This window comes from Mustela putorius, unplaced genomic scaffold (genome assembly GCF_011764305.1).
Source record: "Mustela putorius furo isolate JIRA1106 unplaced genomic scaffold, ASM1176430v1.1 tig00003834_pilon_pilon_pilon, whole genome shotgun sequence".
NCBI lineage: Eukaryota > Metazoa > Chordata > Mammalia > Carnivora > Mustelidae > Mustela > Mustela putorius.
This window is the reverse complement of record NW_025421987.1, coordinates 73,887,383-73,910,610: the sequence shown is the minus strand read 5'-3', so window position 1 is coordinate 73,910,610 and position 23,228 is coordinate 73,887,383. Positions and strand designations below refer to the sequence as shown.

The window sequence follows — 23,228 nt, the reverse complement described above, 5'->3', positions numbered from 1 at the left end:
AATTATCACTCTTCAGTAGTTACTCGCCAAATCATTTAAATAAAGTGCTCATATTGGATACATTTTTTTATTGCCTTGGAAAAGGTAATTCATAGCACTATAGTACTTTTTTTTTTTAATGTCCATCCATATTAATAGTAAAAGATTCTTCTGATAGCAAAAACAGATCCTGGGTGTGTTCTGAAATTACACACACACACACACACACACACACACTACACCAAACCATCTATTCTTAACCATCTGTTTAGTATATTTGTTTTAAGAAACAGTAAAATTTAATGTCCCTTGAATGAACTTGGTCATTGAATGTTAGTACTTTATTTTTTATTTTATAGTTGGCAATCAGTGGATAAATTACATATCATTCTGTGGCCTTAGAACACATGCAGAACTTGAAGGCAACCTCGTCACTGAGCTCATCTATGTCCATAGCAAGTTGCTAATTGCTGATGATAACACTGTTATTATTGGTAAGTACATGGTCTATAATTGGGTGGCTTGCTAGTTGACTGACTTCATGTCAAAATTCTTTCTCTTTCTCCCAAAATTCCTTTACAGTTGAGAGGGACTGTAACATGACATCTAAAATATTTCTGAAGCAGTATTTTCCACTTAAGTCCCTTCTCATCCCTGTTTTTATCTATGAAGAAACAGAGGCACGGAGAAATTAAATGGCCATTGTGCAAATTACAGTAGCCAGAGAGCAGTGGGTTAGCCCTGCAGAGCAGTAATCAGCCTGTTCTCATTAATTCATTATTACCCCCTTTTATAAATTGGAGTACCTCGATTTTGGGAGCTTGAGGGGGAAACATGGGGAGAGAAAAATGAGCAGTCCAAGTGTCTATTGTCTGATGAATGGATAAAGAAGATGTGGTATATATACACAGTGGAATATTACTCAGCTGTGAAAAAGAATGAAGTCTTGCCATTTGCAAAGACTTGGATGGAGATAATATGACGCTAAGTGAAATAAGTCAGTCAGAGAAAGATAAATACCATCTGATTTCACTCATATGGTATTTTCCCTTCACTCAAGCAAAGGGAAAAAGAGGGAAACCAGAAACAGACTCCTAACCACTGAGAACAAACTGATGGTTACCAGAGGGGAGGGTTTGGGGAGATGGGGAAAATAGGTGATGAGGATTAAGGAGTGCACTTGTGATGAGCATGGGGTATTATATGAAGTGCTTAATCACTACATTGTATACCTGAAACTAATATTACATTGTATATTAAGTAAGTAGAATTTAAATAGAAACTTAAAAAAAATTAAATTCCCAGAAAAAGTAAAGTGTAGTTTCTCAACTATAATTAGATACTCCCTTATCTTCCCTATCCTATGAGAAACTAAAAGTTGTAGAGTGTTTTGAAATTTTTTGGCAGTAAATATGCCATTTCCATTTCTATCCTCCACTGAGGGGGGGGGGGAGCTTATATCTAGGAGTAATGAGATTATCTTATCTGGAACATGATTTGAAAAGAAAGAGAAAGCAATTCCAAAGCCAGAAAATATATAGACCACGGTGTGGTGATACATATATATGCATAGACACACAGACACAGAGACACACTCTTAATACATAGGGCATTTAGAAAAATATGTCTTCTATCTCTTGCTCTTTAGGGATCAAAGTTCTTTAGGGATTTTTTTACTCTCCTAGTCCCCCAGTAAACACAGTTTCTCTAATTTCCCCCAAGCCACTCTGGCCTTGTTCTTCAGAAGCCAATCTCAGAAACTTTTCATATTAAGTTTAGCAATGACATTAGGAAAGGAAAAATACTGATGTTTGCTGAAATGGAAAAACAAATTTAGTTGATTTCTTCAGTAAGATTTCAGAACTCTTGAAGTAAATATTGACAGATATAAATATTTTCCTTTTAAAGATCATTTTGGCTTTCAGCCTGCATACTTTAAATAAAGTATAAATGTAGAGTAGTTTGCAGTAACAGAACTAATGATTAAATAGGTCGAGGTTTTTAACTGACTTATTTTGTAGAAAGCTCTCAATTTATTTAGGCTAGCAATAATTGATCAGTCTTTTAAAGATTTTATTTATTTATTTATTTATTTGTCAGAGAGAGAGAGAGAGAGAGAGAGGGTACAAACAAGCAGGCAGAGTGGCAGGCAGAGGTGGAGAGAGAAGCAGGCTCCCTGTCAAGAAAGGAACCCGATGCAGGACTTGATCCCAGGACCCAGGGATCATGATCTGAGCTGAAGGCAGTGGCTCAACCAACTGAGCCACCCAGGCGTCCCAATAATTGATCAATTTTGTACATAATACTTACCCATTTTCTTGAAACCAAAGTGGCCTTGGGAATGTGGAGAGGTTTTACCTCCTAGTCGTTAGGGGCTAGATTTCTTTTTCTCCTTCACGGACAAAACAGATTTGCCCATGGGAAAAATCCAAAGATACTTTTGGTTTTTGTACCTCAAGGGAAACTCTAAGAGAAGCAGGTTTGTTGTTGGTGGTTTCACACATCAGCCCTACTTAAATTCTTAACACTGAGAACAATATTTCAAATTCTCAGAGAGGAGTTTGAGACGTTAGGTTGAAAATATTTTACAGGTGTTCAAAGAAGCTAAAGTAACCTATGGTTAAATTTTCTAACATGACAAATGTATGCCAGAATCATTAAATAACTAACGGAAGCAAAACAACTAATTATTTTTCCTTTCTCCTCACAAGGAAATACTTGCTTTCTCACACTAAAGATCTCTTTTGTGTGGAGGTTTAATTATCTCTTGCCTTGAGTGCCCCTGCTGGTCATGAAATCTGTGACCAAGTCCACTTTTCTAATCTATCTTAATATTGGCACTTAATCAAACTAACATTTTCTTTGCTTTCCTAAGTAAAATAAGACTATTCTTAAGTAGAATTTGAGCCTATCCTGTTGACGAAGTGAACTAGTTTTTTTCAGTGTTCATTAATCCATAGAGGGGAGATACAAAAATTGAATGAAACACTGCCTCTGCCTTACAAAGCTCAAGGGCTTTTCCATTTAACACCAGAAACATCAGAGTGGGTATTGCTGAGCGGGAGTAAGAAGGTGGGATGAAGCCCAACGTCAGGCTCCCTGCTCAGAGGGGAGTCTGTCTCTGCCAATCTTCTGGCTTGTGCCCTCCCTCTCTGTCAAATAAGTAAAATCTTGAAAAAAAAAAACAAAAACAAAAATATCCCTGCTTTTTTAAAAGATCTATCTTATGATCTCAGTTAGTAAAAGATCAAATTAAAGTTAAGAAAGATTAAATGACTTTGTCCAAATTAATGCTGGGCCAACTCTGAAGCCCAAAGATAATGGCTGCAAGTTTTACAGCATCATCAAAATTTACGTGCATGTATAAAAGACAATCTACTGCTAACAAGACAAAGTATGTCATTCATTCCCACCTTACAGAGCTCTGGTAGTGCTCCCAAATTTCTGTGAGGTGCTCCACCCTTTCTCTGTCAGCTATCGTCACTGGGGGCACCATTCACATCCATAGTTCTCACAGATTTGCATATAAAATATAGGACAATACTGTGGCAAATGGCAATAAGACCTCCTTAGGAAGGGCCAGCTTTTCCTCATGTACAGCTTGCTGCCATTTGGGCTCAGGGGAGGGCTATACTATCACCTTACACCCTAACGGTCCCAATCCCAGAGGGTCCCCTCTGGCTCCTGTTCGGTCCAGCCCTTCCACTCCATGCCTGCAGAAACTGTGGAATGTGTGATAAGGGGAAGAAGAAGAAAAAAGAGGCAGGTTCCTTCTGTAGTTTATAGGACACCTCAAGGATTCAAAAGCACGAATCCAAAAGACGAAGGCAGAAAAACATGCTGGGGTTTCCAAATACATGCAGAGGAATGGAGAAAGCCCAGGTTGAACTAATATTAAAATACTTGCCCTTCACATGTGAAAGTCAACATTCTCAGCTCATTTGGATTTAAAAATAGATGGGAAAAAGTTGATATAGAAGCAGTTGGCATGCCACACAAGTGAGGCAAGAGAACATAAAAACCAAAGCCACTCATGCTAATCTGTATTTTGAGAGTGGGCTCTTGATTGTGAAGCTGCTCTGGGGCTTTGACATTCATAATTACACGGCTGAGTTAAGTTACCAGACTCCAAAAGAGTAAGTCTAAAAGCTGACGAAATTAAACTGGTGTGTCTTTTTTGTGTGTGTGCATAATGATTACATCAGTTAGAAGCCTTTGAGCTACCAGATGAAAAATTCAGCTAGAGGTCTGTGAGACAATAAGGAAAATTGTATTATTTCACATACCAGCAGGTAAAAAAGTTGGCTAGTTCAGTGACTCGAAGACTCAGGGTTTTTTTTCTTTCTGCTCTGCCATCTTCCACTTGTCTGCTTGTCCCCTAGTGGTTACAAAATGGCTACAGCAGCTCCTGGAATCATGTCCTCATCCAACATCCAACCCAGAATATCAAAAGGCTTTAAGAGATGGCATCCCAGTCTGGTGTCTGTTTATAAAGAGACAGACTTTCTCAGAAGCCTCCATCATACTTTTCGTCATGTCACACTGGCTACACTGATGTCAAGTGCCCATTCCTAAGCCAGTCATGGGTAAAAATCACAAAATTACTGTAGCTGGCTTAGACTGATCAAGACTTATGCCTGGGTTATGGCGGGCCTCCCCTTCCCAAAACTCAGCATTTCTTGATAACCTGAACAAAATTAAGGTTTTCTTAGGAAGGAAGAATTGAGCAGGGAAGGCAACCAACAGTTCTCTTTGCCGAGAAGGTTGTTCTACGTCACTGTTTCCCATTATAGGCTCTGCCAACATAAATGATCGAAGCATGCTGGGGAAGCGTGACAGTGAAATGGCTGTCATCGTGCAGGACACAGAGACAGTCCCTTCGGTGATGGATGGAGAAGAGTACCAGGCTGGCCGCTTCGCCCAGGGACTTCGGCTGCAGTGCTTCAGGTGGGCCCCCCCGAGCTGTGGCCCTCTTATCTGTTTTCACTGTGGTGGGTGCTGGAACCCCATCCCACCTCCTGCCCTGAACACAAATGTAATCTCCAGTTCTTTCTTGTCTAAAACAGCATCTCCCAGAGTAGGAGATGTGAATCACCAGTAGTGTGCAAAAGGACTTTATGTGGGTGTAAATATTTTCTATTTTAATCATTTTTATTATTTTTATGTGTAATCAAGAAAAATAGCATTTTAAATTTATTCATTGATTTAGGACCAGGCCAGGTCAACCCATCTAATTTCTTTTTTTTTAAGATTTTATTTATTTTAGAGACAGAGTGAACAGCGGGGAGGGGCAGAGGGAGAGAGAATCTCCAGCAGACTCCACACAGAGCATGGAGCCTGACTGGGGGCTCTATCCCACAACCCCAGAACAAGCCTGAGCCAAAACCAAGTGTTGGGTGCTTAACCAACTGAGCCACTCAGTCACCCCTATTTAAGTTTTTGGGTTTTTTAAAAGATTTTATTTATTTGAGAGAGAGACAGAGAGCGTGAGAGGGGAGAAGGTCAGAGGGAGAAGCAGACCCCCCATGGAGCTGGGAGCCCAGTGCGGGACTCGATCCTGGGACTCCAGAATCATGACCTGAGCTGAAAGCAGTCACCTAATGAACTGAGCCACCCAGGCACCGACCTGTTTAAGTTTTTTAGAGTTCATTTTTTAAAATTATAGTAGTCCCAATAATACAAGGATGTAATAGAGAGTATTAAAGGAGGGTGCCCGTGACTGCTGATGGTGAAGTTTGGAAACTTCAGCCCCAGACACAAAAGATTCTTCATCTTCTGCAACAAGATGTGAATTCTACACTGCTCTGTGCTCAAACTGAGAGAACACTAGGCAGAGCAGCAAGGGCTGGGGGACCCTACATGACTCTCTCCTTCTCTTAATGTTTCTGAGAACCTTCTAGGGCCGGTCTCTAACTGGCCCCACCCCAGACCCTGTAATCTAGTCTCAGTAGTCAGACGGATCCTTCTAGAACCCCCGATCCTATCACTTCACTCATGGTCCATGGAATATCCTGAGCATTCCCCTATGGCGAGGCCCTTGCAGTGAGCTCCTCAGTCCATGATTCTAGAGCTGCATCCGCCAGGGATGGGTTTTTCTTTGTGGCCTCCACAGCGAGATGCAGCCAGTGGCCCTGATGAAGCCTTAAGCTATTTGGGGAAAGGAGCCGTTGTTTTAACCCTGTGGTGTGAATGGTGACGCTTGGACATGGGTTCACTGGCAGAGAGGCACACCCTGAGTACTAGGCTCCCTGCAAATGCTGGCTGCCATTTTCCTCCTGTCCAGCAGCCCAGGCTCCAACTCTTGAGAAGCAAGATAAGCTTCAGTTCCCTCAGTTCCAGAGAGGGGGTCAATCTGCTCTCTCTGCCCCAGGAGCTTGGCAAATCCATCCCTCAAAATCTGACTGTCAAAACCTCCTCACAGTTCTTATGGCTGTGTTTATTGCCATTATTACTAATTGTTTTGCCAGTAAGATTTTTTTTTTTCAAACCACTGATTTTCAATTAGCTTCTGGTGATAATTTGTTTCATTTAGTGGGGAGGAGATTAAAATTAGAACCCTGTTAATCAGCCCACCGATTGCCTACGGCAGCATCTATGAGGAAGCAAGTATTTCTTTGTATAAACCAGTCTTTTCAGTTTTGTGAGAACTTAAGTATTCTCGTTAAAGTGGTGAGCTTCTTTATAACTTTCTAAATGTATAATAATTATAAAGGTGTAGGTGGTTCTTATTACAACCTATTTTTGTGGTAGAAAATTTGGCAAATAGTTAAGCAATAAGAAAATTAAATTCATCTGTAGTCCCACTGCCCAGAGCTAACAGCTTTAACATTTGCTGTCTATCGTTCCCCTCTGTTCAGCACATATATATTACTACACTGTATTTCATTTTTAGGATCTTGCAGTTCTAGGAAGTTCTTCATTATTTAAAAAATGTTACAAACATCATTCCCCTTTGTTCGACACATATATATTACTATACCGTATTTCTTTTTTAAAACATAATTGGAATCTTGCAATCCTAGGAAGTTCTTTATTATTTAAATAATGTTACATACTTCTGTGTCATCAAGTATTCTTCTATAACATTTAATGGCTGCATTGTATTATATCATGTGAATATGCTGTAATTCCTTTAACTGATACCTCACTGATAGACAGGTTTTTCACTGATACAAAAAAGTGGATACAGGGACACCTGGCTGCTCAGCCAATAGAGCTGACTCTTGATCTCATGGTTGAGAGTTCAAGCCCCATGTTGGCTGTGGAGATTACTTAAAAATAAAATCTTTAAGATAAATAAATAAATAACTGGATGTGTTTTCAAACTGTCTTAAAAGGTATTTGTTCATGAACAATCATTTTCTACTTTGCCCCAATGGGAAACACAGCTAATATATTAGAAAAATACCACAAGAAAACCTCATGCTATTTTTAGTAAGAAATGTTCTTGGGGTGCCTGGGTGGCTCAGTGGGTTAAAGCCTCTGTCTTCAGCTCAGGTCATGATCCCAGGGTCCTGGAATCGAGCCCCGCATTGGGCTCTCTGCTCCGTGGGAAGCCTGCTTCCTCCTCTCCCTCTGCCTGCCTCTCTGCTTACCTGCAATCTCTGTTAAGTAAATAAATAAAATCTTTAAAAAAATAATAATTTTTGAAAATGTTCTTAAAAGATAATATTGGGGCCTAGAACACAGCCATTTTCTCACTAAAAAAAAAAAAAGCAGCTTCAATCCATTTTCCATCTGGGTTATTTTTGACTAGAAATAGAGAGACACATTTCAATGTGAAGTCAATTCTAAATAAAGTCAACATCAGTGTACTGCACTGAATGTCGCAACTATGTACCAAACAGTTCATTAAGTCCTGGAAAATTATCCAACCGTACGGATGTAACCATCACTCAACAGAAACCATTATCCACCCAAGTACGGCTCAGAATCATGTCAAGCAATAGACATGAGGAATGGAAAGAACAAGAACTATTTTCTGCAGTTTTCCTCCTGTTCCACTGATGCATAAAAAATAAACCATTAAATAATTCCCATTATAAGCACCTACATTAAATCAGACATGTTCTCCCTCACCTTAGTTCTCAAAAGAATATCCAGAGAATTTCACTTTACTGTGCATTTTAACAGAAAACTGACAGGGAAAATAATTTATTACTAGAAATTAGCTCTTATAGACTTATTTAAATACTTAATCTACAAACAAAGCTCTTAACAGATAACTTGCTAGACACATTGTGTCACCTCCTGTTTTGAAGTTAAAAGCAACATCACAGAACTGTTTCTGCCAAGTTTTCAGCTGTTAGACCTGATCCCCATCAAAGGTATTATTATAACTGATGTATTGTCATGACTTGCACTGCTCGTCAGATTTGCTGCAGATTTTGCTTTGGGTCTTAGCAGCCAGCATCTGTGTGCAAACACCATTCTTTAAATCCATTTTTTCCCCTTAAATCCATTTTAAAAGTTATTCTTCGATAGTCTGAAGGAGACATTATTTGAAGTGGAAATAAAATTTTGAGGTTATAAAGCTCTAAAAAATCCTAAGTGAGCCCATGGTGCCAAATCCATTTATTTTAAAGAATTTTTAGATAGTGGGAAAAGTGCAGACTAAAACTAAAATGAAATGTCCTTTTATCCTTGTAAAAATGGCTGAGCTTTTTCAGGAATTAATCATGTTGGGGATGACTGGAGAGAACAGGCACGGTCACAGCATCTGTGTTGGAACAGCCTTTCTTGAAGTAAAATTTAATTCCAAAATTTTTCCTAGTAAAAGAGTCCTATAAATTCACAAAGTATTATGCATGATGAATAAATTATGTTCATTGTAAAACTGTGCAGAATAATGAAAAACTGGAAACCATCCCAAAGGTCATAATAAAATACTTGGTTAAAGAAATTTCACATGATGGGAAATTTTGCAACCATTAAGAACAATGATGTCAATCCACATTTATTTAAATACAGAGAGGGTAACAGCAGAAGGATTTCCACACTGTTGGATTCAGTGGTCAATTCTCATTTGAATTTGACACAGTTCTGGGCAAACTTAGTGTGGTTCCAAGATTCAACACCTTTGCTTTTCTCCAGGCTCATTTGCTGTTCCTTCTTTTCCCTCCCACTAAAGCTCAGCAGGGCCTCTTTTCGGTTAAACTCACTCCTTTGGTAAACCAGGTAAAGTCCATGGCTTTATGAATACATATATAAAGTAATTCTCAGATTTATACTCCAGCCAACTGGAGATTTATACTCTCCCCAACTCGAGATTCCTTTCTCCAGCTGCCTACTTTGCATTACCCTGTGAATGTTTAATGGAAGTCTCAACAGGTTCAACACTGAATTACTGGTCTTTTCCCATAAACTGGCACTACCCCCATTGTTATCCTTGAAGCCTCACTTCTTTTCACATCATATACCTGCTCTGTCAGTACAGCCTGTTGGCTCCACACCTTCCTCTCCACTGCCCAAGCCCCATCATCTCTCACTCAGATTACTGCAGGAGCTCCTAAGTGGTCTCGCTGTTATAGCCCTTGCCCCCACATTCTATTTTCAGTATAGCAGCCATATTTTCAAATGTAAAGTCCGATCCTGTCACTCCAGAGTCTGTAATATGTCCCAGCTTCTCTCAGTGTAAAAGACGAAGTCCTTCTAAGGCCTAGTCCTCACTTCTATCTTCAGTGTAACATAAGACTTTGATCTTCTTTGAACCAATCAGGCATGTGAGAAAGGGCTTTAGGTCCCATTTAAAATCTAGCTTTGTTAGTAGTAGGTCTCCAAATTTTAGCTTCCCATCTACAAAATGGGAATCATGTACCACGTACCTCACAGGATTGAGGTAGAAATGTTTTTTTTACTCAAGGCCTTCCATGAGTACAAGGATTTTTATTGTTTTCAAATGCGACCTCTAAAATGTACCTTGCTTTGCTTAAGAATTTGTTTCTAGTCCACTGTTTATATATGATCGAATAGGAAAACATCTAGTTATGTGGCTTCTTTTTTGCCGGGCACTTCGGGGATTATGAGTAGCCAGGTCATGTTCTCTTAAAGAACTAACCAGCTAGCTGTGGGACATAAAACCTGTTAAAAACAAAAAGTGCATGAAGTATTGCAGGTGTTCTGATAAAGCAAGTATGAGGTTCAGTGGGGGAGCAAAAGAGGAATGTCCAAATCTCTGAGGCCTGACAGGGAAAAATGGGAGCTGGGAGAAGGGGGAGCCATGAATCAAGGGGAAGCCTTGCACTGAATGCTGAAAGATAGGTGGGGTCAGGCCAACCGGAAGGGTGGAGGGGAAGGCTCCCGTACTTTTAAAGCATACCCAGTATTTATCACACTACTTCATTATTTTTAAGGATGATGATTTATTCATTATTGACCTTACCCATTTAATTTAACTACCAAAAGAAGCTCCATGTCTTTTGTGTTTGTTTCTGTGCTCTAGAGTTTGAAATATTTCTTGGCCCAAGAGAAGGAAGGGAGGGAGGGAAAGAGGAAGGGAAGAAAAAGGACTATTTCATTCTGGTTAAGAGCATAGGTTTGGGAGTCAAATGGTCTGGAGTCACAGATCTATAGCTTACCAGCTGGGTGACCTTGAACAAGTCACTTACCCTCTATGTGCCTTAGTTCCCTTATTTGTAAAATAGAGATAATAATAGTTGCTTATTCATAACTTTGTTGAGACAGTTCTTGGAAAGGACTTGGCACTTTTGCTGGTACATGGGGTTTTGTGTGTGTGTGTGTGTGTGTGTGTATTTTATTTTTTTAAAGATTTTATTTATTTATTTGACAGAGAGAAATCACACAAGTAGGCAGAGAGGCAGGCAGAGAGAGAGAGAGAGGAGGAAGCAGGCTCCCTGCTGAGCAGAGAGCCCGACGCGGGACTCGATCCCAGGACCCTGAGATCATGACCTGAGCCGAAGGCAGCGGCTTAACCCACTGAGCCACCCAGGCGCCCTGTGTGTGTGTATTTTAAAAGATTTATTTATTTGAGAGAGAGAGAGGAGGAGAGACAAAAAAGAAGCCCCAAGGGGATTCTCCACTGAGTGTGGAGCCCAATACAGGGCTTGATCCCAGGACCCTGAGATCTTTACCTGAGCCAAAATCAAGAATCAGATGCCCAACCAGATCACTCAGGTGCCCCCTGGGTGCTGACCCTTTGAATGCTAACCCTATACTCCAAGTCTCATCCCCTTAGGCCAAATTCCAAGGACTCTCTTGGAACTGAATTCAGGTGTTTCTGCCTATCCAACAGTTAAAATTTTCAAGCATCGTAACAGCTTAGATTTGCAAGGAAGGTTTTATACACACAGAGAGAGAGTTTAATGGCTTCCTCTGATTTTCTTTTAAAAAAAAATAAATAAATAAAAATAAAGGACTTCTGTGGTTGAGAGCCTGAATTACATTACCTTAGAAACAATACCTGCAGCAAATTTCTTGATCTCAGTAACTCATTTTGGAGCATACTTGTATTTCAGGGTTGTCCTTGGCTATCTTTCTGAATCAAGTGAAAACATTCAGGATCCAGTGAGTGACAAATTCTTCAAGGAGGTGTGGGTTGCAACAGCAGCTCGTAATGCTACAATTTATGATAAGGTGAGGTTTGCATATCTCCCCTCCCCTTTTTTAATTGAACCACATCACAAAAGCACGTTGTTATTGTTGCATATTATTGGAACAGAGTATTCTTAATGAGTGTAAAAAAAAAAACCAGTACATTTCCAAGTTGTATTAAAATACCTCTTTCTAGACCCTAAAAAACAGAGTCAAAAAGTATCATGGATTATGGTTTCGAAGAGCCATTAGTGATATACTGATCTCTCATCTGACTCTGGGATCCCATCATGAGCATCCTTGGAAGGTGCTTACCCAGCTTTTGGATGTGTCTAGTGACAGAGAAAAGAGGCAAATGGTATCCAAAAACGAGTCAGACCTGAGTTCGACCCAGCTCACCCAGCTGCTGGTGACAGAACTATGTATGTAGTGATTTGACTTTCTGAGCTCTCCTTTCTTCTATATACTGGAAGGAGTATCCACCGGGGCGCTTATGATAATAAAGAGTAGGCTTTTAAATGTATTTAGCACATAGCATAGTAAATGATATCCATCCTTATGATGGAACTTACTAATAACGAAACACTTCTCTGTTGGGCAGCTCTAATTTTGGAAAGGGGTTTTAAAACAAGCTCCATGTGTTAGGGAGGCCAAATGTATCCTTTGGTAAGTTCTATCCATTGGTTATGATAAAGAATGTACAAGAGGTAGGAGCTGTGCAACAGGGGAGCAAGTTACTTCTTGAAGTAGCCAGCTTTCTGTCCTAGAAATATTCGAGCTGAGATCTGCTTACCATCTAGCAGAAATTGGTTAAGAGTGTGTTACTGTTCTTCATGACTGCTGGAGTCCCTTCCAGCTGGAAGATTCATCATTCCTAATGAAACATGACAGTCTATATAGCTTTATTTGATACTGAGGACTCAAGGCCACAGTCAAATAGGTCATGTGCATGGAGTCTTTTAAAATGTAATTTTAAAAATGCATAGCATAGCCTTGTTTTGATCCTCATGGTGGTGGGGGGGGGATGCAGTACAGGAAAGCGACTATAAAAAAACATTTTGGGAACAACAGGATGAATCTGAATATGGACCATATCTTTAAATGACTTGGAATTGATTTTCTGAGGTGTGAAAATGCTATCGTGATTATATAGGCACATTCATATTCTTAATACATGCTGAAGAATTTAGGAGGGAACTATTGTGATATAAGAAGCTCATTTTCAATTAGCACAATAAGTGTACAATTGGTACCTTTAAAGGTACAGATATGAACATTTTTGAAAAATGAAGAGACAATATAATCTACAATATTCCCCTTTGACCAGAACCTCCAGTGAAATTCTGAGAATTATCATCCAAAATCCTAACCTGAATGTGGACTAACATCAGTGGAATTCCCCTACCACTAGCTTGACTTTATCCTGAAGTCAGTGACTCGTGTAGATCGGATAGAAGGCTCTATCTAAGATTTTTTCTTTTTGATGGAAGCAAATCTAGTCATCTCTTGGTAGCAAATAAGAAAAGCAACTCTTCAGTCAGGTTTGTGGCTTAAAACTACTACGTGTTTCGTAAAGCAAAGATTTGGTCTGTCAGAACATGTATTTTCCGTAAAGGGGATATCTTTTAAACTCACGACCTCATTTCTTCCTATTTGTGTTTTAATCAGGTGTTCCGGTGCCTTCCCAATGATGAAGTACACAATTTAATTCAATTGAGAGACTTTATAAACAAGCCCGTCTTAGCAAGGGAAGATCCCATTAGAGCTGAGGAAGAACTGAAAAAGATCCGTGGGTTCTTAGTGCAATTCCCTTTTTATTTCCTGTCTGAAGAAAGCCTCCTGCCTTCTGTTGGAACCAAAGAAGCCATAGTGCCCACAGAGGTTTGGACTTAAGGGAGATACTCATTTGCAGCTCAAGGACTTCCACTTTGAAAAGTACACTGCACACTGTGACTTTAGGGAGATCCTCACAGCCGCAGCCAGCCCTGGTATACCCTGGGATCTGCCGCAGGGACCCTCTGGATTGGCTGGGCAGGGCTGAGGTCCTACTGATCGAAGGACGCTGAACATCAGGTGGGCTTTCTAACTCCTCCTGCTTATCCCTCTGAAAAAGGGACTGTATTCTTATTGGTAGCAAATACTCAACAACAAATTCCATGGTGTACACCAGAGTGCTCTTCCTTTTCTAACAAGAATTTACCTGTGCCTGTGATCTAGGTTGCCAAAAACTGTTGAAACCTCCTTGTTCTTCTCTGACCCCCATTATGCAGCAATGACTGCTGGACCTGCCCTAGTACATACACACACAGTTTGAGACATTGTTTATTCCTAGAAGATGTTGTAATGCTGCTTTCAGGTTCTTCAAGGTGACAGGGGAATGCCCCTGCCCATCTGGTCCTGAAGTAGGAGTGTTCAGCCAGGCAAGGATGGGGTCCTTATCCCTTTTCAGTGACTGAAAGGACACGGTAGACATTATGTACACAGCAGCCCACATTAGGTTCTTCTGATAACATTGACACTATAGATCTTAACACCACAGAACAACAGGAAGGAATTAAATTTGGTTATTGAGGCAGAGATTTTACTTTGCCTTCAAAGGCAATGACTAGATACAGTCTTTTGATAGGGCCCACCTGATCAAATCTGAAAACAGGTGTAGGATATTTCATTCCACAGCAGCTGATAAAACTCAGAGGCAGAGCACACAGCCTTCAGAAGCCTCCAAGGTAGCCATGGGGATCTGATCCAGACAAGAAAAGAAGATTCCTTATAGTCCTGGAAAATTTCCTGTCATCTTTAGCTGCTGGATTGATTGAAATTAGAGTTTTTCCATTTGAAAATTGCAATTTGTCTTTGAAGAGAACCAGATGCTTCATAACTCATACCAAATTAGTAAGTAGAAGCCTAACCTTGACATTCAGCTCTCCCAGCTATGTTACCTTCTTAAAGAAAAATTGCAAAATGCTTGCTACTTAACCTGTGTTATTGTATTTATTAAATACGCATTGACATTCCACCCCGCTTCCAAAGAGGTTAGGATATTCGTTAATTCACATTGTCCTAGTCTATGAATTTTCTAGAAATCCATTTTTCCTCTTTGAATGGTAACATACCCTTTGGTACACCCTAGCTTTTATGTTACTAAGCAGAACTATTCTTACAGCCTGAAGAGCTAATGTGGGTTCCCAAAAGGCCTGTGCCCATAAAACATGATGTAGGTGCATTGATCACACATGAATGGATTACCAGGACAGATCTCACTGGAGTCATTCTTCAAAAAAAAAAAGTGAGGATCCAATCCCTGTTTTATGGAGCTAGGAAAATGTTAAGCAGGAGTACAAAGTCAGTAATCTGGGTGAGTAGGAGAGAGTGTCACACTCAGGAGAGGATTTCACAACTAGAGAACATTTCACAAATGAGGTGGAGCTGTGCTTTATGAATAATTTCTCAGATGGCTGGAGGTGGTATAAAATGACTTCATTCTACAGCAGCTGTAAATAAGGCATTTGCTATTTATGAAGTTTAGATTGACATTTACAATGTTGAGTGGATGTGGACTACCTAAGGATTCCTTATAGTTTACTTTTCCATATTTTTTAAACTGTACGACAGTCAACACTGGTTTTTGATTTTGTGCAAAATGCTCTCAACACTATGAAAAACAAAAGCCTAAAAGTTCCCCTTCTCTCAAAAAAAAAAATCACTTAACCCAGCCTCTCCCCATTTTATAAATGAGGAAACTGAGGCCCAGATTGGTTGAAGGACTCCCTTGAGTTCACCCAACTATGAGATAGTAGAGGGAGGACTGGTGAAATTGTGCTGGTCCATCTGTGGCCTCCCCCTTGATGTCATCAGTATCCACAAGTGAGGAGAGGCAGCAAACAAATTTAAGGCAGGATGTCTCTCAGCTGCTTCAAACACCGTGGTGTCATGTACTTAAGTGTTCTGTCTCCCCCTGTCCTGCAGGGACTTTGCCATGTTTTGTTCATAGTGTGTCCTCACATCCTGGAACGGTAGGTACCTGGCACAGTGGAGGTGCTCAGTAACTCTTCGGTGGGTGAATAAACGAGGTGGAGGACAGAGTTAATGAAATGACAAACTTACATCATCTCAGGCAAGAAATCTTACTGTTGGTTTCTGGGGCAAGTTTCCTTTCTACTGCATCTTCTCAAAGGCAAGACATTCTTCCGTAAAGATGAGAGGCTACCACTTTACTTGGGTGGATTTTCTGGAAGATTCCGTGTAATGATTGCCTATTTGCAATAACAGCTTAGGTAGGGCAGCATTCTGCAAAAGTTACATGGGGTGTGGGCACAAGGTGTACTGCATGGCCTAATTATGGCATTTTAACACCACTACTACCTAATAGTAGAAGTTCAAATAACTTATCTTTAACATTGCAATATCTGATATCAACTTCAAAATGCAAATGATTTAAAGCCCCCGAAAAGCTATTATGAATCGGTTCCATATTTTAAATTGACTTTGATCTTCTAAAATGCCCTTTAATGCTGTACTCCATACTCTGACAATCTCTAATACTTTGTTTTCAAGAAGGAAAAATTCTATGATTATACAAAATGACTGGCAGAAAGTAGACTAGCTACTCAGACTACTCAGACTGTCCAAGCCTACTCCTTGGAGAGTACTGGTCTGGTGCAGGCATTTGCTTGGTATCAAGTGTGCACTTGGTGACTCGCCCTTCCCTTGGGACGGTCTTCATTCTCAACTCTAAGGCATCACCCAGAGGCTTGGAGAGGCAGGCGGTCATTAGATAGTTGAGTGGCATATGGTAAAACAAAATACTGGTTTTCTTTTAATGCCCCCTTTGGAAGAAAATTTCATCTGTAGGTAGTCAAAAACATGAACAGTTCACATCTTGTGTACTAACGTGGGAAAATGTAATACATCATGAATGAATAGTCTCCCAGATGAAAACAGCAGGCTGAGAAGCCTTTCTGCAGACGCCAGCCTATAGGTGGACCAGATCTGTATGCTCATCAAGAACCACCTGTTCCTCCTCCTGCATCTTCTCACCCCTTGTTCCTTCAGCCTCTGTCCCCAAGTAGAGGACCTCTTTATTACGTTAACCATTTCAGAGAACAAGAAAAGAGTTTCTCGGGGAAAAAAAAAATGAGGTCTCTAAACAAATCTTCCGTTTAACTTACCCTTTTAAGTGACTGACAAAATATTATTATTTTTTAACAGAGATAATCGTCTTATTAACCTCCCTGATCTGATAAGGCACTTGAGCATTTTCTGATGTCTGTCATCCTCTGTAGCAGGGACAAAGAGGATCCTTCATGTCTCCTCATCCCTCTCTACAGTCTCTTGTATAAAATGAGCAAATGCTAAAGGACTTTAAGTGTGCTTAGGAATACATTTGTATTACCCTAGAAGATCCTCTGAGGCCAATTACTACTGACAGTTTGGAGGTTTAAAATGGATGGGCCTTGAGAATCTTGAATCTAGAAATGCACTAGAAAAGGAATTCATCAGCATCTCTCAGAAAGTTGTAGGTGAAAGTCAGTGAATTCGCATTATTCTTAGGGGGGTGGGCAAGTACCATAAAATGATTCCTAATGGCATTTAATTCACATGTGAGATAGTACTGACTGACTTGAAATTGGAAGCATTCACTAAAAGAAGTGAATGTTTTATGATTTAATTTCTTATAGGTTGTTTTATTTTCCCCTTATATTATTGTTACTTTTAAGCTTAAAAACAGTAATCAAACATAAGATAAATGAAAATTTGTCATGCTGACGATTTGGAAGTTGTAAAGTCAGAGACTAGGATGGCAATTGAACCAAAATGCAGGCTTAACTACTCTCTTCTATCCCCAAGCAGCTATAACCGTCCACTTTATTCTTAATAAATGTATGTAAGTGAATGTCACCCTAATTCTGCCAGACACTAGGTAATAGACCATCATGCCCTGTAATGTTGATCTACTTGGATTCTTCACACAAAATAGTTTGGGCCAAAGGCACTGCATTCTCCTGAACCACTCTAAAACTTCATACTGAAGTACTGCCGTTGGAGCACATGTCATGACACAAAAAACAAATACTTGGCAAGGAATATGGATTCAGAGTATTTCAATATTCTGGACAGAACTCAGGCTCCGAGCCTCACCTCTATTGCAGCACTTGGCACACCAAGGCTGGACCTCCTGTTTTTGTAAATAAAGTTTTATTTGAACACAGCCATGTCCATTCATTTACATGCATTCATGACCAAATGATCTGCAAATGCTAAAATATTCACCATATTTAAGAAAAGCCTACTGCTCCTTCCTCTAGAGAGAGCAGAGAATTCCAGAGTACCTCAACCAAACCGAGTTGGAGGAGTTATAATCTCTTCGCTAACAAGGTTTTCAAGTCTTGCTATCCCAGAGTCCAGCATTCTACAATGGATTTATTTTTAAGAACAAGGTTGTTTCAGGAGTAAAATCACATGGTTTTGGTTCTGAAAAGAGATCTTATCAGCTAAAGCAGGCTTCTCCCAGCTGAGCACTCACAGGCATACATGGCTGACAACGTGTGTAACTAAAATGTTAAAAAAAAAAAAATGAGGATGGATTGGTTGAAGCATCTGTATTTAGAATGAGAACTCTGAACTCAGAAGACTCAGTTTCCTGTGAACTTTCCATCTGTGAAGCATTGGAAATGATCCATGTATCCATTCTCTGCCTCACAATCAATGCTCTCTGTGCCTGGTTCCTTAACTGCTTTTTTTTTTTAATGTAAATATTCATTAAATAATTAAAAGTGTGAAATGAGCAGTGTCCCTTTATCCGAAAAAACAGTTCCCTGTTCCACACCGGGATCTTGAGAGCCAGAGTGCTGCATGTCTGGGCCTGAGACACACCTGTGTGTCTGTGGAACCCCACCCCACACCCCAGTGGTGAGCCCCCACACAGGTCAGCCTCAGAGTCTCAGCATCCTGTGCTTCTTCCAGACCTCTGTTCCCCGTGGGGTGTGACGATAGAGAGAGGTGACGAATTTCTTTTAAAAGACTGAGACCACTTCCAGTGAGCACATACTGAGCAAGGCCAGTAGGGATACTGGGGCGCATCAGTGAACAAAGACCAGGTGACCCTTCATGGGGCCCACATTCTAGTGAATTGAGAGTGCAAAGTTCCCTTCTTAAAATAAGAAAGTGCCTGAAATAAGAGCTATTTGGGTGCAAGTATGGGAATTACCAAGCTGGAGAAAACAACAAATGACTAGAGTGAAATAGAATAAATACCAGTCTTTGAGGACACCAGAGTAGGAACCAGGAAAACAACCATATTACTACTACCAATAACAGTAAGAGCTATCACGAGTGACTTTGTTGGCGAGGACCTCTTCTAAGCACGTTACACGTTTCAGCTCATTCAGTTGCTCTGGAGCTTCACACACAGGAATGGTTATAGCCTTGAGACTGTCCTTTACCCCCTCTTCAAGGCTCCAGGGGCTCACATAAAACCCCCAGGTGTATGAGGTACAGGTGTGGGACTGAACAGCAAACACCAGTGGAAAAAGCATGGGCTTCAGCATTCAAGAGAGCTCACACCAGATTTCCACCCTGCTACTTGCCAGTCATGGAACTCTGCCAGCAAATAATCCAAGGTCTTCAAATGTGGCAATAAAGCCTCACTCATGAAGGCCAAAGAGATGCATAGGTAAAAACACAATGCCTTGCACACAGTAGGTATTTCTATCAAACTACAGCAGATGCCTTTCATCTACTCTCTGAAAGTGAGACAGGCCATCTAGAATAGAGAGGACAACACACCTCACACCCAAACCCGTGGTCTAGACTTTTTCGCACTTCCAGAAGGCCATAAAATGAGAGGGATTTCCAGATGGTAACTAGACCATCCTGAGGATCTTTTTATAATGTGTAAAAATGTGGAGTCACTACAATGTATATCTGAAAGTAATAGGATATATGTCAACTATACTTCAGTTAAAAAAACAACTGAAAATAAAAATAATAGTAATTTCCAAGTGGAGGTTCTAAGCTGGAGGGAGGGCAGAGAGGGGTGTCTAAGGGGAGGAAATAAAAGGTGGTTTTCTCCAAATTCCTATTATGCTTACATTGTTGGTTTCCTACACTACAGAAATGTACCAAAAGTCACAGGCTGATGACCCATGGGCCAAAGAGAGAGTATGTATTTCTTAAATTAGTTTCCACTTTGATTTGGAAAATGATGGTCTCAATTTTTCTAAATCTTTCTATCATCTGAGGCAGAGGTTGTAAGACTCATAGGCATATTTATTTGGACCATATAACATTGTTTAACATTGTGAATTTGTTGCTAAACATAAAAATTGAGAGATTTTACATGACATTTAAGGTTTCTGACTTTTACACAAAATCAGAATGTCTAGGAACAATGGGACACATGGTATCAATTTCTGTTGGAGCTGAACAGCTATCCCTTTAAGATGAGGCATGTGCTGTCTAGGTCCCCACGGTCCCCATCATGCCCTACTGTTAAACCAGGGTGGGCCTTATGACCAATAGAACATGGCAGCAATGAAACTGCACAACTTTCAAACTTCCACTCTAATCCTTAAATGCTGTCACCAAGTGATGAGAGACCAAACTAAAAGAGAGGACCAGATGACAGCCAGCACCAACTACCTGACATGGGTGTAAGGCCATGCTAGATCACCCTGACCCAGTCCAACTGCCAAAGAAACTAGCAGCAGGACCACCCAGCTGAGTCCAGCCCAAATGGGTGACCCACAGAATTATAAGCAAATGAACAGTCACTATCATAAGCCCTTAAGTTCTGGGTTGGTTTGTGACACAGCAACAGACAATTGATAGAGTCAAGCTTCTTCAGGGTGTTCTGTTGCTCCTTTTTCACATTCTAGCTGCTCTATGACCTACTACCATTTGGTTTCCAGCCCCTCCACCTAGACTGACTGACTTATGCTTCTTCCACACTGTAACATACCTACAGAAAGTGCCAATGTGATAAATAGGCAGCTTGGTGTTTTTTCAGGAATTTAACATACAGAGCTCAGCAACACCCAGATCAAGAAAGGGAAGCTCCCTTCTCTCCCCTCCCCTTCCAGTCACTATCAATTCAATTTCAATTCTTGAAACACAAATTCCTTTTGCCTATTTTTATTTTTGTACCTCACTGGCTTTTTCAACAAAGACATTCAGTGTTTCTCTCACTAGAGAAAGTCTAGCTTTCCTTGGCTTCCAGGTGACTGGTTACTTTAAAATCATTGTGGGGGCACCTGGGTGGCTCAGTGGGCTAAAGACTCTGCTTTCAGCTCAAGTCATGATCTCAGGGTCCTGGGATTGAGCCCTGCATCGGGCTCTCTGCTCAGCAGGGAGCCTGCTTCCCTTCCTCTCTCTCTGCCTGCTTCTCTGCCTACCTGTGATCTCTGTCTGTCAAATAAATAAAATCTTAAAAAAAAAAAAAATCATTGTGGCTCCCCTTTCATGATCGCAGGTTCTGGCTCGAGCTCCTGGGTCTTCTCATTCTGCACAATGCTCAGGTGATCCCACCCCAGGTCCTGGCTGGAGCTCCCCCATCTTATTACTCTACACAATGCTCAGGTGATCCCACCAACTACCAGCTGTGTGCTCACCTGCAATCTGGTTTACTTAGAACTCTAAGGAAGCACATGTGGAGGAGAGGGTGAAGCAAGGTGGGGCCAGGCAAAGCCACTCAATAATAGATTAAAGAGGGAGTTAACACTGAATGCAGCAGGGCCAGATCCTGCTTAGATCCCTGAAGGCTCGGGAGGCAGCCGTCCTTATCCTCAAGCTTCCATTTCTCATTGGTTGAGAAAGTACCCAGCAGGGTCTTTCTTGAGAAAGACCCCAGCAGGGTCACATCCTGGGCATTTCGGGAACTTCCTGCAGGCAGGCTCAGCAAGCTGCTGTGGGTCAGAGACAGCCAGTGGAGAAGCAGCCAGAAGCCCATGAGGCAAAGTTGCAACATAGGGAACCTCAACTGCAGCTGCAGGAGAGCTCAGAGGCAAGCAGTGGGCATATAGGGTGAGGCATCAACAGCACCCTAGCATATACCTCTGATTTTTCATGATGTTATTTTTACCCTGTTTAGAGTTACATAACTTCCCTGAAAGCAGGCCCTGTCCAACTTTTTAAATACTCTGCATTTGTCTTATCACCATGCAGAGCACTTTGTTCAGATTATGGGCAAGGTGGACTGAAAAGTTGCCGTCTCCACCCTCTACCCACAAATCTATCTGTGCTCTAATACATGGGATGCTTTGGGTGAATTCAGAAAGTGCAGAGGAGAACCCAAAGAAATGAGCTGTTTTTGTGTTAAAGTGGTGTGGTAAGAGTTGGATTTCTAAATTTTTCTTTAGTTTGTTAAATCTCAGGCACTTTTTAAAAAAATAATATATAAAAATAAAAATAAAATATAGTTAGTTAAAGCTGTCATAATGGAACTTTTATTTTTATTTATTTATTTTTAAAGATTTTATTTATTTGACAGAGAGAGATCACAAGTAGGCAGAGAGGCGCAGAGAGAGAGGAAGGGAAGCAGGCTCCCTGCTGAGCAGAGAGCCCTATGTGGGACTCGATCCCAGGACCCTAAGATCATGACCTGAGCCGAAGGCAGCGGCTTAACCCACTGAGCCACCCAGGCGTCCATAATGGAACTTTTAAACATGAGGTCAAAATATCATTTGAAAGATCATGGAAAATTAAAATTCAATAGTTTTCCTCATGATATTTGGCTATTCACTAGTTGGATAGTCGCCCAAAGGACTTAGTTCAGAATTGCACCAGATAAGTCAGTAGGCAAACACTTGGTGACTTGTGAAAAACAACAAATGGAGTATCTTTCAAATGTCTTTTAAAATAAAGACATATTTCTGGACTCTTTTTCATAACCCTTCTTCTTTTATAAGAAATTTAAAATTCATTCCCTAGATAAAGACACAGGGACCTCAAAGTGAAGTGAAAATCCAGAAGTTCCTGACTTACTTCAGCTTTCCCTCACGAGGCTAATTAGCCACTTTTCTGACTAGAACAACCCAGCTCTATCAGTCTACTCTCTGTTTTGGAACAGGTCTGAGGGGTGACTGGGTGCAACTCCTTTTTTTTTAAATAACTCCTTCGTTTGGCCCCCTCTTTTTAGTCTGGGTTTTTGGAGAAGGGAGCTAAGATGGTGGCATAGTAAGAAAAGCCTAGACTCCTCTCATCCCATAGTTACCAACTAGATAACTATAAAATCATCCTAAATACCCCAGAAATCAACCTGAAGACTGACGAACAAACTGCCCAACTAAGGGGAGAAAAGAAGCCACATAATGGAAGGTAGGAAGTATGGAGACACAGTTTGGGGGAGAAATGGATCACTGGTGCTGCAGAGGGGAGGAAGCTGTCATTTCAGAGAAATGCAGAAAAGACAGAGAGAATGAGAGGAGCACACGGGAGCACACAAGGTTTTTGTGAGTTCTTGGAAGCAGTGGGGCTCAAAGACTGGAGCTTTAGCGGTCCATGGGCTTGGCTGGGATAGAGTCCTGAGGGCACTGCCCTGCTCCAGCAGAGAAGACAGGCAAACAACCTGAAGGCAGACAGCATGGAAACAGTGGTCTGAGGAAAACCTGGGGCACACAGAGGAGAGATGATTTACTCTTCCTGAAGTGCATCCCTGAGAGGCCCCAAGGTGCCTCTCGTGGGACAAAGAAGCTGGCTGGCAC

At 40.9% G+C, this 23,228-nt stretch overlaps 1 protein-coding gene across 6 annotated transcripts in view; it reads left to right on the top strand.

Moving 5' to 3' along the window:
- PLD1 (phospholipase D1) overlaps nucleotides 1-17,737 on the top strand; it is a 199,349-nt gene extending 181,612 nt beyond the window's left edge. For 5 of the 6 annotated variants that reach the window (XM_004756582.3, XM_004756580.3, XM_045088626.1 and 2 more), the window contains 4 exons: nucleotides 339-473; nucleotides 4,773-4,926; nucleotides 11,454-11,571; nucleotides 13,198-17,737. In XM_004756582.3, the coding sequence (XP_004756639.1) occupies nucleotides 339-473; nucleotides 4,773-4,926; nucleotides 11,454-11,571; nucleotides 13,198-13,422 (632 nt within the window). In that variant the 3' untranslated portion in view covers nucleotides 13,423-17,737. Of the gene's footprint in view, nucleotides 1-338; nucleotides 474-4,772; nucleotides 4,927-11,453; nucleotides 11,572-13,197 lie in introns of those variants that run through there. The other variant, XR_006609154.1, reaches the window with a different exon arrangement.
- Nucleotides 17,738-23,228: the final 5,491 nt, after the last annotated feature.